At 48.2% G+C, this 16634-nt stretch overlaps 6 protein-coding genes across 6 annotated transcripts; 4 read left to right on the top strand and 2 right to left on the bottom strand.

Moving 5' to 3' along the window:
- Positions 1 to 1655: 1655 nt before the first annotated feature.
- Positions 1656 to 2364, top strand: NECHADRAFT_34809 (uncharacterized protein; the record flags this gene model as incomplete). The annotated part of the gene is made up of 4 exons (XM_003040329.1): positions 1656 to 1830; positions 1900 to 2001; positions 2101 to 2180; positions 2224 to 2364. The coding sequence occupies 4 exons, from the start codon at positions 1656 to 1658 to the stop codon at positions 2362 to 2364; spliced, it is 498 nt and encodes a 165-aa protein (XP_003040375.1).
- A 468-nt stretch (positions 2365 to 2832) lies between these two features.
- Positions 2833 to 3688, top strand: NECHADRAFT_58729 (uncharacterized protein). The gene is made up of 4 exons (XM_003040328.1): positions 2833 to 3068; positions 3121 to 3255; positions 3311 to 3397; positions 3450 to 3688. Exons 2-4 carry the CDS (start codon positions 3138 to 3140, stop codon positions 3578 to 3580), a joined length of 336 nt encoding a protein of 111 aa, XP_003040374.1. The 5' UTR covers positions 2833 to 3068; positions 3121 to 3137; the 3' UTR covers positions 3581 to 3688.
- Positions 3689 to 4943: 1255 nt separating this feature from the next.
- On the top strand, positions 4944 to 7804 carry NECHADRAFT_34792 (uncharacterized protein; the record flags this gene model as incomplete). The annotated part of the gene is made up of 3 exons (XM_003040327.1): positions 4944 to 5392; positions 5440 to 7045; positions 7121 to 7804. 3 exons carry the CDS (start codon positions 4944 to 4946, stop codon positions 7802 to 7804), a joined length of 2739 nt encoding a protein of 912 aa, XP_003040373.1.
- An 830-nt stretch (positions 7805 to 8634) lies between these two features.
- Positions 8635 to 10693, bottom strand: NECHADRAFT_77170 (uncharacterized protein; the record flags this gene model as incomplete). Its single annotated transcript, XM_003040312.1, has 3 exons — positions 8635 to 9150; positions 9207 to 9570; positions 9645 to 10693. 3 exons carry the CDS (start codon positions 10691 to 10693, stop codon positions 8635 to 8637), a joined length of 1929 nt encoding a protein of 642 aa, XP_003040358.1.
- A 478-nt stretch (positions 10694 to 11171) lies between these two features.
- NECHADRAFT_34803 (uncharacterized protein) lies at positions 11172 to 12880 on the top strand (the record flags this gene model as incomplete). Its single annotated transcript, XM_003040326.1, has 2 exons — positions 11172 to 11943; positions 11988 to 12880. 2 exons carry the CDS (start codon positions 11172 to 11174, stop codon positions 12878 to 12880), a joined length of 1665 nt encoding a protein of 554 aa, XP_003040372.1.
- Positions 12881 to 14534: 1654 nt separating this feature from the next.
- On the bottom strand, positions 14535 to 16235 carry NECHADRAFT_77168 (uncharacterized protein; the record flags this gene model as incomplete). The annotated part of the gene is made up of 1 exon (XM_003040311.1): positions 14535 to 16235. The coding sequence occupies one exon, from the start codon at positions 16233 to 16235 to the stop codon at positions 14535 to 14537; it is 1701 nt and encodes a 566-aa protein (XP_003040357.1).
- Positions 16236 to 16634: the final 399 nt, after the last annotated feature.

The raw sequence follows: 16634 nt of genomic DNA, 5'->3' as shown, positions 1-16634 counted from the left end.
GTCTAGCTATCTCTTTAATAATTAGAACTTCTTTAAGGTATTCTTTAAGAATATTACCTAATATAAAGATATATTTAGGTATTTATATCCTTTTTTATATAATATATATTATTCTTATATTTCTAGAGACTAATATAGCTACTTAATAGAATCTTCTCTTAACTCTTATATAAATAAGTAGTTTAAAGAGTTTTTTTTTAATTCTTATATTAAAAAGCGGCTTTGCTTTTTATCTTAAGAGGGTAAGGCTTAAAATATTAGTTTAAAGCTCCCTTTTATTACTTAATTAATTATAGCTTTATTAATTCTCTTTTTCTTATCTTAAATCTCTTATTAGAATTATATAAAAAAGGTTAATAATAAATAAGTTTTATTCTTAATCTTTTTTTTATTTTAACCTTATTTAATCTAAAAAAAGATTTTAAAGTAATATTTTAGAGCTTCTTTTAGGTTATTAAATTAAATATTAAGATATTATATTTTTATTATTTATCTAAGCTTTATAATTTATATTAACTTTTCTTAGTTAATAATCTAATTTTCTTAGTTTATTTTATTATTTAAGGCTATTTTTAATACCTTAAAATACCCTTTCTAAGCTTATTTCTTTCTTAGGCTATTATTAATATTATAAGTTACTTTTAGGTTAAAAAAGAAGCTTATAATATTATTATACTTAATTACCTAATTTATAATTAATAAATATATCTTAATATAATATAGATTAATCTTTTTAATTATTTAATTAAGTATATTATAAATATTATTTACTTATTTATTATATTACTTAAGATTATTTTAATAAAGAGCTAGCTTTACCTTATATACCTCTTAATCCTTTAAAACTATTTTAATAAATAAGATTATAGGGTAATTACTTTAAATAAATCTTATATTATATATCCTAATTATATCGCCTTTTTTCGCTAAGTAATTACTTATTTTTAATCTCCTTAATTCTTTCTTATAAAAAGTATTAAATTAGCTTAGGTTATTAAGTTAGCCTAGCTTATATATTTATTCTATAGTTATCTTTATAATATAAGATTATTTAAAGGAATCTTAGTTATTTAATCTATTTAGAAAATAAGTCTTTATATTCGCGATAGAGAATATAATATTATAGTTAGAATATTAATATTAAGGTTAATTTTATTAATTTAATATTTATTTTAGTAATTATAATTACCTTAAAGAAAAATAATTCTAAGACTCTTAATTATTAAACCTATATTTAATAAATTAATTAATTAAGCCTATCTATATAACTCTTACCTCTCTCTTAGGCTAATACCTTGCGTTATTCCTATTTAGAGGGTACTATATTATATAACCTTGCCTTAACTAATTCCGCAGTTCGTTCTGCTAAAACGCAGTGCAGAACCCTCTGTGCATACTCGTATATGCATGATAGCTTTGGTTCAACAGTAGGGGTGAAATTTCTCTTTCACCTAGAGCCTGATGGCGTGTCTCATTGATGGTGTAAAACCCCTGTCATTCACTCAGCCGCAGAATCCGTCAGCGCTATTGCCTAAGGCACACACACATATAAGAGGATAAGCTTCTGTTCTTAGCCATGCGTGATTTTGAACATGAAAGCCCGAGCCCATGGAAGTAACGTCGATTCCATAACGACAGAACCAGATCAGACCAGAATGTCGACCTCAAATTTAATTTCCCTGTTCAAGAAGTTCCCCAAGGAACTATTTCGGGTGAATAACGACCCTCTAGTCAAGTTGCGCGTCTTGAGACCCAATCGACATATATACGATATTGTCCTGCAAAATGGACTCGCTCTACCAAAGGCCCTCAACCCATCTAGTTATATAGGTTAGTAATCTTATAGAAGGATGTACCGAGGTATTTCGCACCTACATCGACTAACTGTTGATATCCTAGCTCCCAATGGTGCATCCTTGCGCCCAAATTCACAGTACCAGCAATCGCTAGTATCATGGCGATTCCGAGGCAACGATACTATTGTGTATTCAGTTCCTGAAGGTGAGCCGGCGGTCGATTCTTCCATTGCTGCTTGGTAGCCCCATCTCCCCACCAACTACAAACAAGCAAACATGTGCAAATACTGAAAACCGCGGTAAGGAACCACACTTCCTGACAACCTTCTCCTGGTCCACGAGCGGTCAGACCACTACTCCCTGCAGCCAGCAATGGCAATGACAGTTGACGGCAAGTTCTCCCCCATTTAGGATGCGGCTCTCGAAGACTAAACTCTTGCACTTAGACCTGAACACAAAGATAACGCAATTCTTGATGAACAATGCCATGGTGTTCGCAAGGGAGGAGTGGCTGGAAGTGTACCCAAAAGCTACCGAAACTTCGGAAAGCAAGGGGCGAAGGACGTAAATGGACCAGATGGGCGTTGGCTCGAGTGGCTTCCGGAGCATTCGCCAAGAAGAAGCAAAAACCTCGATGTCTTATCTAAAGCCGGAATAGTTAAACGAAAAGCCTCGGGCCCATCTACCTATCAGGGTATGCAATCCAACCGTGATGGATGTGCTCGCAATGCAAGGTAACCCATTGCCTGACGACTTGATTCTTGTTCATGAGCATTCCGATCACTATTCCCCTCAACCTGCGGTCGAAATGCTGCTTATAGCTACGTGATGCTTGTAAGATGGAAAATCAACCTTGGCCAACTGGTGAATACAGAGTTGAACAAGAAAATCACTCCATTGAGAGACAGCCAATCGCAACTGACTTCGGCGAAATTTTAAACCGAATCCCGTCGTCATCTTTTAATACGCGAAGCGCCAAGTTGATCCCGCCAAAACCAATCGTCAACATGAACCGTCACCCTTTCGCAGTCCTTGGGCGTCTTCGGAGCTCCGTCTTCTCCCACCGACAACCGCACTTATTACTTAGACGACAATTTTCAGCGAAAGCAATTTACTCCTCTTTCCCTGCTACCTTGGACTACTATTCCCCAGGTCCCACCTCGGCCCTGTTCGACCACAGAGAGAGCAACGACCGGCCGAACGACCTCTATGATGAAGGGGTGACTGTGGAGAAGAATGGCCTCGTATATCCGGCCATCGACACGAGATCTGGTTAGTGAATTGGTCTGCCCCGTCAACAGACGAGTGCTGAACCTGTTGATAGTTTCCAACGGCGCAGTCATGTTTCCAAATACCTTTATGATGCAGGAGCTTGTTCGTGGATACTTTGACGAAGTTCTTGATCGCGAAGACGAGGGCAGTCAAGTTGAGAAGCCGTTTATTTACACTATTTCTAAGGGTATGAACAACTTGCTGTACCGTCACCGCCGTAGGACCTGACGCAAATTGCATAGGAACGCCCATTCCCAGCCATCTCATTCTTATCAACGAGTACATTTCCAGGTTCTCGCTCCAGCCATCCCGTGGCATGTTGCTCAAAGGTTTAACGCTTCTGGTCTATCTTGTCGAATCACAAGGCTCATACTTTCACAGAACTGAATCAATCATTAGATGAGTTCTATGCCGAGCATGCCCAAAAGGAGACTGCAGAGAATTGGCTGAACACACATCCTTTTCAAGACGCTGTATCAGATGATGAAGATTCCGTATGGATTGGCAAATAGCCGATTTTGTGATGATTGGTACGAATGCCATTTACCACTCTTGATGCTGTGATGGTGCCGCTCAGGGCTGCGGTCAATTCAATTTTTAATAAAGACATTCGTCAGTGGAATTGTTATGCAGAGTGTTCTATATGCAACAGCGTCAGAGATGGCGCCACAAGACCGCGAAAATGGCGCCTTCCACATCGAAGACGGTAGTGATCATGGTGATGAGTTGTTGGGGAACTACGGGCGAAGGACAAAACTACCTAGGGCAAATTTGAGCCGTTAAATTTTTTTTTTATATTGCCCATTTACTATGTCTATATCCATTTATTTCATTCAAAGGCTGGATCTGTGTAAAGTACATACATCAACGGGACTGTTTAGTTGTCACTCCCAGTCAGACTGTTATGTCCTTGGATAAGCTACCCGGGACTCGCTTGGCTGCCAACGAACTGTGAGAATTCTTGCTGTTGTTTTCAATAAGGAGCTGTCACAAACCATTAGCCGCAATGTTAAGAGATATAGTTATCACATAATGTCATTGCGTTTCATACATTGCGTTTCATAGTAGCAAACGTTAAATTGAAGTTGAAAGAGTATCGTTCTTCAGCAAAGGAAAGAGGTCAGAATGCCCCAGATTTATCACAGAGCTAAGCTTAGCCAATCGGCTCTAAGCGGAGGAGTTGATCCGCGGCGCTTAGATACGCACGGGCCACGTAATCTCGCTTACGCCCCAGGCATGGAAACGTAAAACACCGCATTTGGTAACGGGTATATTTCCCTCGAATTGAGACACCTGACCTCACCCCCCCCTACACCAAGTGCATCAACACTTGGCAATCTTCCGTAGTATAGTGGTCAGTATGCAAGCTTGTCACGCTTGAGACCCGGGTTCAATTCCCGGCGGGAGAGAGATCCGGCCACCTGTGATACACAGGATTTCCTTTTTGGTGTTTTGCCTCTTGATCCTTTGTTGCTCAGCGGCCAGCAAGGACATTATGAACATTTTCAAGTCTTGGGTCAAGGGATCTTAGCTTTTCTTTACCGGAGCCATTGGCGAGATCTCCCTAGCGTGTACGGATAATATGGTGTGTTCTCGATTCCCTAGCCTCCCAGCATAGTACTGTCTTGGGTTTCATCATGTTCAACGACGACTCCATTCTCAACAGAACAGTTAGAATCATGGTCTTCAAATCTTCAACTCAACCTCAAATGTGCCTTGCTTTCCTCGAAGGGGCTGAGCAGCTGTACAACCCCTGTTGAGTGGCGTGCTTGGCTCATCAGCCTCACCAGGCTGCGTTTTCAACCCTCTACCCTCTGCTGCCCAACGGAGAAATCAGGCCACTCTTGCTACTGTTTACTATCATCTCAATCAATCATGGATCCCATAACCGCCCTCCAGACGGCATCCGCCATCATCGGCATCGTCGACTTTGGTAGTCGGCTCCTCTCCAGCACCTACGAAATCTACCAGTCAGCATCTGGCTACACTGCACGCGACGTGGGGCTGTCAACCTTGTCAGAAGAGCTGAACGGCCTCGGGGAGCAACTTCAAGATCGCCTTCAAGAGGCGCCCAGTTCAGCTGCCACCTCGGACAAGACTTTGCAGAGCCTCTCGGTGCGATGTATCGAAGCTAGCCACAAGCTGCATTCGGCCATTCGCGATTTGCAGGCGAATAGGTCTGAAAATAGCAGAATCAGTACAGCTGCCAATAGCTTCGCATCGGCCCTCAAGGCAGTGTGGAAGAAGGGCGAGATTGAGTCTCTGAAGGAGGAATTGACAGAGATCCGTTCCCAAATTACCGTCGCAGGAATCATTTCCGTATTGTAAGGGAGTGACAGACAATTTGAGTATCCAACTAACATCATCATAGGTCAGAGTCCGAACAAGATGACAAGAAACACAAGGAGTTGAAGGATCGACTAGATCAGATCGCTAGCGAGCTCTCACAAATGACAACACCGAAAAAGGCAGACCACCTCAGCCGTAGGAACCAGGATCTCGTTCATATCCTATGGGAGATGGACTGGAAATCATGGGCAGCCATCTATGGGGGAGGCCTCTTTGTCGACTCCCAACCAGCCCGTCATACCCACGTCGATGGCATCATACCGATGATGATTTTGACAAGTCTCTCGTTTCGACAGATAAACTCCCGAAAGGAAGCCATCCCCGAAGCTCACACCAGCACATGCAGTTGGATCTTTCGAGATTCTGAGACGGATGAGAACGGGGAGCAACTCGAGTGGCCAAGCTTTCCAACGTGGCTGAAGCAAAGAGATGACAAGATCTACTGGATCACTGGGAAGCCAGGGTCTGGCAAGTCCACCTTGATGAAATACATCATCAACAATCCAGAGCTGCAAACTCATCTCCAGGAATACGCGGGAGACCTCCCCTGCTTGCAAGCCGGCTTCTTCTTCTGGAATCCAGGCGCAGAGATGGAGACGTCAAGAGAAGGCCTCCTTCGGACACTTCTTCACCAGTGCTTGAAAGAGAGACCAGCCCTTATCCCTGTTGTGGCACCCCGGCGATGGGCACTGTACAGCGTGCTGGGAGACGAAGCCGTTGCGCCAGAGTGGACCTGGAAGGAGTTGAGTGAGTCCTTTGACATTCTCTGCTCATTCCACGGACAAGAATTCCGATTAGCCCTCTTCATCGACGGCCTCGATGAGTTCAAAGAATCTGAAAAATCTCCCGATGTCCTAATCAGCTGGATACGCCATGCAGCAACGCAATATGGCATCAAGATATGCGTTTCAAGTCGCCCCTGGAACATATTTGCGGATGCGTTCGGGAGAGAACCCTCTCTAACAATGCAGAATCTCTCGAGGAGGGACATTGCTCACTTTGTCCGCACAGAGTTCGACAAAAGCATTGCGTTTCAAGAGATGAAGGAAGCCTTTCAGGATGACGCAACGTCGATAATCGAGGAGATCATCGAAAAGGCCCAGGGCGTGTTCCTCTGGGTTAGCCTCGTAGTTCGTAATCTCCTCTTAACCCTGGTTGACAATCCATCCTTAGGCGACCTCAATCGAATGCTCGCTGAGATCCCCAGTGACATCGTCGGCCTATACAATGCGATATGGAGATCTATCCCAGCCGAAAGACAGTGTCGGTCCTCCCAGATCTTGCAGGTCTTGCAGGTCTGCGGCGATTCATTGCGATCCTGCACGGCGGAGATCATGTGGCTTGCCACAGTTCACAATCTCAACCCGCAACCCGCCGCCAGTTCTGGAATCAATAGTGTGTTGAAGCGAGTTCTCGACGGCCACACCAGAGGAATATGCGAGCTGGTGGAGGGCGAAGTGCGGTTCTTACACCGGTCAGCGGCAGATTGGATTCAAGACGATTCGACGAGAGCCAAAATCTGCTCCAAGGCACCACCAGACTTTGAGCCACATCTCAACTTCCTAGAAGCCCACATTCAACTCCAGGTAGTGGTGAGGGCAGGCGATGATGGCATAGCTTTCGAACCTGTTGACTTAGCCGACGTCGTGTTCCAATTTATAGCTAGGCTCTACCACGCCGCCACCTCAGACAGGATAAGCCAGCTCAGTGCCCGGCTCACCCAAGCCATGGACTACGTTCACAAGCAGGGATACGAAATCTTTTTCCAGGGCCGGAGCTTGCCTGAACGGGAAAAAAACTCGACACCAGAAGGATGGTCAACCAGGCATTGGCTCTTGCGGGAAAGCAGCAATGGTTCCGAGGTCGAAAACTGCTTCGTCGGAATCGTAGCCAGCGCCGGCTTTGTCGACTATGTCAAAAAGAAGTTGAACGACGACCCCTCCCTTCTCACCCCAAAAGAAGGCAGAATTTCCATCCTCGAGAACGCCATTTTTGGGTCCGACCTTGATCCAGCCCCCCTTTTCAGGCATGGGTTCTCTCCATCCAAGTACTCCTACCAGACGGGTAGACTCGAGATCATCCGGTTCATCCTGGAGACGAGTCCGCACTGGTACAAGACGGCCAGAGACCGGCCAATATTCGAGGCCGTAGCCGATTCGGAGTCGATGGACCATGGCCCGGAGGGAGCAAAGTGGCGCCAGGAGGTGCTTGAACTGCTGGAAGAATTCGGCTACAAGTCCTTCAAATTTTGGAGGGGCAAACGGTATCAAGGAATGTTAGCTGGCTCAATCAACAAACCCACTCACAAAACGGGTAGGCTCCTCAGGGAGTTTAAGAATGAAATGGGACAGTATTTTGGCAAAGTCAGAAGAGAGGCGGGAGGATGATACTCCGACGCAGTTACATTTTCCTCCTCTCTTTTGCTTTTCTGTGTGTTATTGAACTCCCTTCCCTTCCTATCTCTGGTTGTATCTCTTATAGTTTTTCTTTTTTAAATAGCCTCCTCTAGACCCCGGGAACTTCGGCTGGGGTATCTGGACTTCTGAGCCAAAAGCCGGTAACTGATCGTTCCTGCTATTGCATGGATTTTGGAACTCGATTCTGTATGACCCGTGTCGCTAAAGGACACTCCGTTGGTGATCTCGACAGCGCAATGTGAAACAACTGCTGGAATATGTCATACATATCATTGGGCAGGCGGGCAGCTAATGGAGCAATAGCGATCACCGTATTCTGCGCATCGTGAGGAGGCGCGCTTGGGGGCGAGACACCATACTTTCTGGCGCCCCCACCGCCACGCTCGCCTCGGCTTGAGGTTGGCATAACCGTGACTAGGCTGGTCGTACTATTGAGAGCCCGGAAGTTATAAATACTTACAAGGCTAAGGCGCCGTCAAGGCCGAGTCGGAGGACAGCTGTGGTCGGAGCCCGCTATCATGGGCTGCCTTGTGGAGGCATGAAGCCGTCATCAAGCTTCCACGGATGATCCGGAAATGTGACTTGGCGGATGGTTTCACCCGTTTTGTGTCTATCCCGCCCACTAGAGCAAACCTAGAGTCCCTTGGATTTGATGGATCGTTTGATTCCTACAAATTCGACATGTCCAAGACGCCCACTGAAATAGTTTAACCTCACCATGTACATACCCGCAGGGCACACTGTCTCGGGCTGCACCAGATTCACTAAGTTGGCAACCACAGCCCCTCTCAAGTTGGCGGTCAATGCCTGTGGTCGGCTCCATGATCGCAGGCATTGTGAACAGCCAATCTGCGCATTGACTCCCGCCCCTCTTCAGACAAAGACCTGCCTTGGATGCCTCCCACGCTTCTCCTCGTCATGGTCTGGCTAACGGTGTCGTTGTTAGGAAACTTTGCCACAGCACCATTTCCAAAATCGACGCCCTCTGCAATGTACACAACTTCGCCGCCAACCATGGTGACCAAAGTCTTCTGGCGAGCAATCTCTTCGTCAGGCACTTCAAAGTAGTTGGACTGTAGGATGATCACATCTGCAACCTTGCCAACCTCCAATGAGCCTATGTATCGATCGGCCCTGACGAACCTCGAGCTCTCTGTCGTGATGGCCCGAATAGCTTGTTCACGGGTGAGCGAAAGGCCAGGGATACCCGTGCCGTTGTACGGCGCACCCTGCGAAGCTGGGGAGTTGGGGTTCGTCGGATCGCCAGAACGGGTGACGCCGGCCTTGATCGCAAGCCACTCATCGAGTGGGTCAATCTATAGCAACGGTAGGTTAGATAATGGATGTTTCCAACTAACAGGATTACACTTACCGGCCAATCACTTCCGTATACAATCCGGGAGCCAAAGGCAGCAATATTTCCCCAAGCCTCAAGATAGTTTGAACGGACTGGTCCCATGCTCTTTAGACCATTGGGAAGCCAAACTGAGCTAGCTTGCGACCACTGAAAGCTCATGATGGGATCAGCTTTGAGCTCAGCAAAACGAGGCCAGTCGCTTGGGTCAGTCACTTCGTTATGGGCAAGCCCAATTCGATAGTCGTTCAGGTGAGGATACTTGGAGCGGACATCCTCCAGGGCATCAAGGGCAACACGGACTGCCAAGTCGCCGTCGACATGCATCTGAGCGTCTATGCGGTTGCAAATGAGAGGTGCGAGGACTGCGCTGAGGATTTCTCTACTCCAGTATGGCTCAGGTCCAACCTTTGAGTCAGGCTCCCAGGCGGTCCCGTTATCATTGGCACGAAATACGGCTCAAGAAGGGCACCAGTGTTTGCTGGGTACAGGATGACGCCGTCAACAAACAGCTTCACCGCATGCCACTTAAGAGTTGGATCTGGGCCCAACTCCGTGGGATCGTTCCAGGTCGAAGTGACATTGAGGACGTCCTCCACCAAGGCATCGATCTCTTTCGTCGAGTTGGGTGCATCGATTCGGTAATCGAAGAATCCTCGAGCACTAAGACCCCCTTCTTTCTTGATCGCAGCAAAAACCTTGCCAGCGTCTGGGCCTGCAGCAGCATCCTGAAAAGCTGTAACGCCTTGCTCTCGAAGCAGCTTCAGAGCAGCCTTTCCAGACTTGATGTTATCTTCAGGTGTCGCGGGAGCAGGGCCGGCTAGTAAGCCACTTGCGTTGTCTTGTAGAATTCCAGACGGTTCTTTACTGCCAGGGAGACGTTCGACCACACCTCCGGCAGGGTTCTTAGTCGCAGCTGTGATGGAAGAGGCACGAAGAGCAATTGAGTTGACCCAGAATGTGTGTCGGTCTGCTGACTGGACTAGGATAGGCCGCTTCGTCTTGAGCTTGTCCAAATCTCGCTTCGTCACGCCCCCGGTGGTATCGGACAAGGTGTAATAGTCGAGAGCGATGACATCGAGCCAATCTTCGTCACTCTTGTCAGTGTCCGAGTCCAGGCATCCTTGGATATGGTCGAGCGCCTCCTGGAGTCCCAATGGTTGGTAGTTCATGCTGCACTTGAGGAGGTCTGCACCACCCGAAATGACATGCATGTGAGCATCGACCAAGCCCGGCATTGCCATCCGGCCTTCAAGATCGAATACCAGGGTGTCAGGGCCGATCAAAGGCCGAACGCCGTCATCACTCCCGAGAAAAGTAATGAAACCGTTCTTCACAGCCATTGCATTGTGCTTGGATGAAAACTCGTCAAGGCTGTAAATAGACCCATTGAGCATGACTGTATCTGCAGCACATCCTTTGCACTTGGTGGCGAAAGCAGAGACCACAGAAAGACAAGATGCAGCTGCGAGAAGCAGACGACAGAGTGGCATAGTTGGCGCCATGATGAGGTCAGATGAGAAGACTGAGATGAACAAGTCTCAAGGTTGTTCCGGATCTGCTTATATAGATAAGAATCTTGAAGACAACATAACACATCAAAATTATCCCCACGATGTCAATTGCCGTCATGGCTGGTAAGAATTCCTATTACAGGTAACATGTGTTGATCATCTTGGAGCTTGCGGCAGATTAACCCTTTTGAGCAAGTGTCAACAAACCCCAGACCGCGGGGTTGCGGTTGATTAACCACTTTTGACTCTGGCGTGCCAGGGCCATCCGCCAACCACCAGCAACAGCTTGCTTATCATGGACTGCACGGGTGAGCATTACTCAAGGCCTCCCACTTAGATCAAGCCCTTAAGAAGGGGTGATGTCCAGCAACCCGGTTTGCAACAACAGATCTGTCTCATCACCCCCCAACTCTATTCCCCAGACCGATTGCCCCAAATCGACGTGAGCAGTATGGGACATCAAGGAGCGATGGATCAGCCCGATGCTGAGGATCCCACAAGAGGTGGTCGACGGCTCCAAAACGAAGTCGATGCACAGGATCTCGCTGCATTGGGTCATGAGCAAGCACTTACTCGCAAGTTTAGTCTTGTGAGTATGCTGGCCATGGCTTTCTGTGTCCTCGGAACCTGGGCCGTCTTCGCCCAGAACCTAGGCGCAGCTTTGACAACGGGAGGACCAGTCAGCATCTTTTGGGGCTTGTGCCTCGTCACCTTTTGCAACCTATGCGTCGCAGCCTCAATGGGCGAGCTCTGCAGTAGCATGCCAACTGCCCTGGGTCAGGCATACTGGGTTTCTCGTCTTTGGAGCGGGCCTTCGGGTCGCTTGCTATCTTACTGCTGCGCTGCCGTCAACACGCTGGGATGGTGGACTTTGACAGCTTCGCAAAATAGCTTCATGACGAACCTGTTACTGGGCATGAAGGTCATTTTCGACAACGACTGGGATGGCGCTACGAAAGGCTATGTGCAGTTTCTTCTCTACGTGGCCATCACCATCTTTTTTACCCTCTTCAACCTCATCGCATGTCGCAGCGATAAGACACTGCCATACTTCAACAACTTCATCGGCGCCGGGTTCGTGGGGCTCTTCATCGTTATCAGTATGGCCATTGTCATCGCTGTTGGAACGAAGCCAGACCTTAGCTTCCAGTCTGCCTCATTCGTGTTTGGGGCTTGGATCAACCAAACAGGCTGGCCTGACGGAGTCACTTGGTTTACCGGTCTTGTTCAAGCTGCATATGGTTTGTGATCCTAGAAATCGTCATGTGATGAAATCTAACTTGAGTAGGACTGACTGCATTCGACGCCGTCATTCACATGGTCGAGGAAATCCCCTCTCCCCGACAAAATGCTCCGAAAGCCATGTATCTCTCGGTCATCTGTGGCGCCGTCTCGGGGTTTCTGTTCATGGTGGCATGCCTGTTTGGCATCCAAGACATCGACCAAGTCATCGATTCTCCCACAGGATTCCCGTTCGTCGAAGTTCTTCTGAATGCTTTGGGGTTGGCTGGAGGCGCAGCGCTGACTGCTCTCTTCATATTTAACGGCTTCGGCCAGGGTATCAGCGTCCTTACATCGGCTTCACGACTAACCTGGGGCTTTGCCCGCGATGGCGGCTTACCTTACCCTTCATACTTTGCCTACGTCGACCCGACCTGGAAAGTCCCGGCACGCGCACTCTGGCTTCAATGCCTGATCATTTCTTTGATCGGGGTGCTCTATCTCTTTTCAACCACTATTTTGACTGCCGTCCTCGCTGTCAGTACTATCGCTCTCACGATATCCTATGCAATCCCCATCGTGGTACTTCTGGTTGTCGGTCGCGATAAACTTCCGCCGAGGACCTTTTCCCTTGGAAAGTTTGGCCCGGTGGCCAATTGCATCTCGGTTGTTTACTGCGTAGTCACCACTGTGTTCTTTTTCTTTCCAGGAGGTCCCAATCCAACATCTGGCGACATGAATTACGCCATTGCTGTCTTTGGGATTATGCTCTTGCTTTCCTTGTTGTTTTGGGTAACTATGGGAAAGAATACGTATTTGAGAACTGTGGACTCGGCCAATCGTGCCAACCATGCCCACGAGTTGGAAGTGCAGAGTTATGACGGGGTTACGGTTGGTCAAGATAGTCCGGCCATTGACAAGTCGGGCAAGGAATTAAAGAGATCTATGGAGGGCTAATGACGATGAGCATAATGTCATAGTATTGGCGCAAATGCAATTGAGATTGAAGTACTAGTGTCGACTGCGAAACAAATGATTGATAGTATGGTAGAGCGAAACCCTCGATATCTCCATCTCCAGTGCCCATTCTCGGTTCCATTCAGCCGTTCGCCAACCCAAGCCCAACGGTCATACGACAAGACAAGCGTCAATAACAGTATAGCCAGCGTTGTTTCTGTTAGCGTCGCCAAAGGAGGCATCCTGGTTCTCGATGGTATAGAACCAAGTCCACGTGCCACTGTTAAATCTGGTGCACGAGTTGGGGCCATTGAGGTCATCGGGGCCGCCCTCAGCCACTTTGTGCTTATAGTGTCCGACTGGCAAGGTACACGAGAGGACGCCATCGGGCGCAGGCAGGCGAGAGGCGGAAAGGCGAAGCCATCGTCATATGAGCAGAGGATGAGCGGCATGGGAGAACCCGGCTGCTTGTACGTAGCAGGGCACACATGGGTAAAAGGGACGAACCGAGGATGTAAGAGTCTGCTCTTGGGGAGCGTGCTAAGCGCTGAGTTCTGGAGCACAGCAACGCCAAATCCCCATTTGGTGCGGTTTGCAATCAATAGTGCTGTCTAAACTTAGGCCGAAATCAATAGTCTCGTTAGCGCACCGGTGGGAAGCAATTCCGAGTTCCACTCTCGAAAATTGCCCCCAGTTACAAGGTTGTTGAGTTAGGGATTTGCCGGTAGATGTGCAACGGCCGTATTATCTCTGTTGAGTTGCTCCTTCTCCTTCTTTTTACTCCCCCTTTTTTCCAATGCGATCGGCTTTGTTCCCTTGCCGACCCATGCAGATCTTACCTGAATTGCTCCTTGCTGATTGGCGCTCCACCTTGAGCTGACTACCTAGATAGGAAAGTGAATCTGAAGCTGAAACCGGAGTCACTACCGGTGGGTCTGCCTTACCCTGTAGCTTGAATTCAGGCACATTTGCAACTTCGAATAAAGATGAAAAGAAGCATTGTTGAATGCGATGCTTTACGGCGAGGCTTCTTAGCTTTAGTATGAGTAAAGCTATATAATTAAATTAAACTTGAATACTTTATTTAAGCTCTTCATAAACACATAAGAGAAGAAATACAGACATGAGCCCCAAAGCTAAGGCAAAAAGAGGAGAGCTTCATAAATTGAGGAACAATGACATAGCTCTGGGATACTTAGTCGCTGACTTCCAGTCAAAATCAAGGTCTTATTACCGTCAATGATGCCTCTTTGTCTCTAAATTTCTAAAGAAATAGACTGAACAAAGCCCATGAAGTTGTCATCTGCCACTAGCCGGTCACAGCTCATGCTATAGTCACAACCAGAAAACGCTCTACCACATCGCAGTACAGCGCCAGATAAGGCCCGTCTTGTGCAGCTGATGGGGCCACTTTCCTATCGCAATGCTGGTAGCCGCAGCGTTTCCATCGAGCTGTTTACATGCTACCAGGTCCGGGGCACCATAGCTCTAAATTTCCCCCGTCTTGAGGATATGGTAAACTCCACCTCCACCTGCTCCTACTGCGATCTCTTTTGTCGATGAATTGTTGTCAAGTTGCTTCCACCCCGTCACTGGAACACCGGTGTATTTCAGAATTTTTCCTGAGTTATAAATAAACTTTTTATTTACTAACCTAAGGTTCAGATACAGATAAGGTACTAATATCTATAGTCGGCAACTCTAAGATAGCTCCCTTATTTCCACCCACGAGCAATAAGTGCTCAGCCTTGACCTTGCGAGTAGCAGTCCATGGGTTTTCGTCTGTACCAGGATGCGGCACGGCGTAAGGAAAGTTACTAGCAGCCATATGAAGCTGTATACGGTGGCCTTTCTTAAACCTGTACGCATTGTCGTCCAACGTAATCTTGATCTGTTCCCGCTGAGTCTTTCTGAGGACTACACTGCTCCATGAAATAGGCCTCGTAGTACCGTCTGGATAAACGTCTTGGAGTTTCAAGAAGAGGTGCGTACTTTGGGCCGGATAAGTCAATTGTACACTGAGAACAGGTTGTCCGACGAGCACGAGATCGCTCGGTAATACTTCTGTGCGAAAGACCAAGACATCCGGTCTGCCCGCTTGATCTCTCTCATCTGGGTAGGAGAGCAGGAGAAACCATATCGACTCGATGTCGTGCGTGCTAGGCACCGGGTTCTCAGGGTCATGGGTCCAAGTCAAGACGCTGGAGTCTTTGGTACCTTGCTCGTCAAGACGATGGATCCCTTTTTCAGATCCTTGAGTCAAATGGAAAACCTTTGCCTCGGTCTTTGGAGGAAAATGATGGGTTTCCTGCCAGCCGAGGTGCCCAACATGCCACCGCGCGCGGGCACGAGGCTTGGCTGGCTCTATCCCATTGAGGTGCTCATCGAAGAAGTCGGCCATCTCTTGGTGATCAAATGCCTGCTTTCTGCGGACGACATCTTTGTTGAAGTAGGAGTGGAAATCGCGGCCTTTTCCGACATCCTCAAGACGGAACGTGCTATGATCCTCCGAAGCCACACGGAGGTAGTGAAGGCCAGTCATGGAAGGCTGCCGCTGGAAGTATCTCCAGTCCCTCATACCCAAGGGGCACAGGCCAGGATCGTACCAGCCCTGCCAATGGAGAATTGGGATACTGGTTGTATGATATGGATGGCGATCACCGTAGGGATTGTACCATGCCATGTGCTGGGTATGCTTGAGGAACTTCTGGGCCGCTTTGGAGATGCCGATGGTCTTTTCCGCATCAGCAATGATTTCGGCGGCAGGCTTTTGGTAGTCGATCTCGGCGAGGTAGCCCTTATTGTTGGTCCAGATCTGAAGAATGTCACTCAAGGCCCCGTGGAAGGGGATTTCGAAATTGACTCTGGGAGCGACGTGGGACTGAGCCATGTCGACTCCAGTCACCTGGGGGATGGCAGCCTTGACTGCTGGGTGACCGCAGGCGACGCCAGCCCAGACTGTGAAGCCGTAGTACGAGGCGCCGACAAGACCGACCTTGGCGTTTGACCACGGCTGGGCGATGATCCAGTCGACCGTGTCATACGCGTCGTCGACGTCGTGCTCGTATGGCACAGTAGTGCCCGTCGATCGGAACTTGCCGCGGACATCTTGTGCGACAAAGACGTATCCACGGGCGTTGAAGGATTCAGCTTCGAACTTGAGGCCGGTGTAGTCGCTGGACTTGTCGTAGCACGTACGGGAGAGGATAGCGGAGTATTTGGTATCTGGTTCATGCCCAGTTGGAATGTAGATGTCGGTCGCGAGATGGAACCCGTCGCGGGTCTTGATCATGTGCTCACGGGTCGCCTGAGTAGGCCCCTGGGTGGTCATGGTCTGCAAGATTGTGAAGGACATGGTGGAACTGTGCGCCGTCTGAGGCGATTAGCGTGGATAGGCCAGGGTTTGTAGTGGTCGTCTTTGAACGCCAGGACATGTCAAGTTGGGGATTTATAGCAAGTCGAGCTACGACGCATTGGCAACCTGATTCGGGCCTGACCCATACTAACAACTTTCAGCTTGTCCAGCCGAAGTCTACCCAGACTAGACTAGTTAGGGCCTGTAGATAGGCAGTCTCAAGGGTGGATGGGTGATTTGCTGCCAGAGTGGTCCTACCCCCTCAATATCTGGCCACCTCAGACGCGCGCTATCTGTATACGGCCTGGCGCGGTGCGGGGGAAAGATCGGGGCTTCGTCAAGTGCTATCTGGTACCCAGAAGGCCTCTAGTGTTATCTCCCCCGCTGTTAAATAGTCGC

This window comes from Fusarium vanettenii, assembly GCF_000151355.1.
Source record: "Fusarium vanettenii 77-13-4 chromosome 3 genomic scaffold NECHAsca_71_chr3_1_0, whole genome shotgun sequence".
In the NCBI taxonomy this organism is placed as follows: Eukaryota; Fungi; Ascomycota; class Sordariomycetes; order Hypocreales; family Nectriaceae; genus Fusarium; species Fusarium vanettenii.
This window is presented reverse-complemented; position numbering and strand designations above follow the sequence as displayed.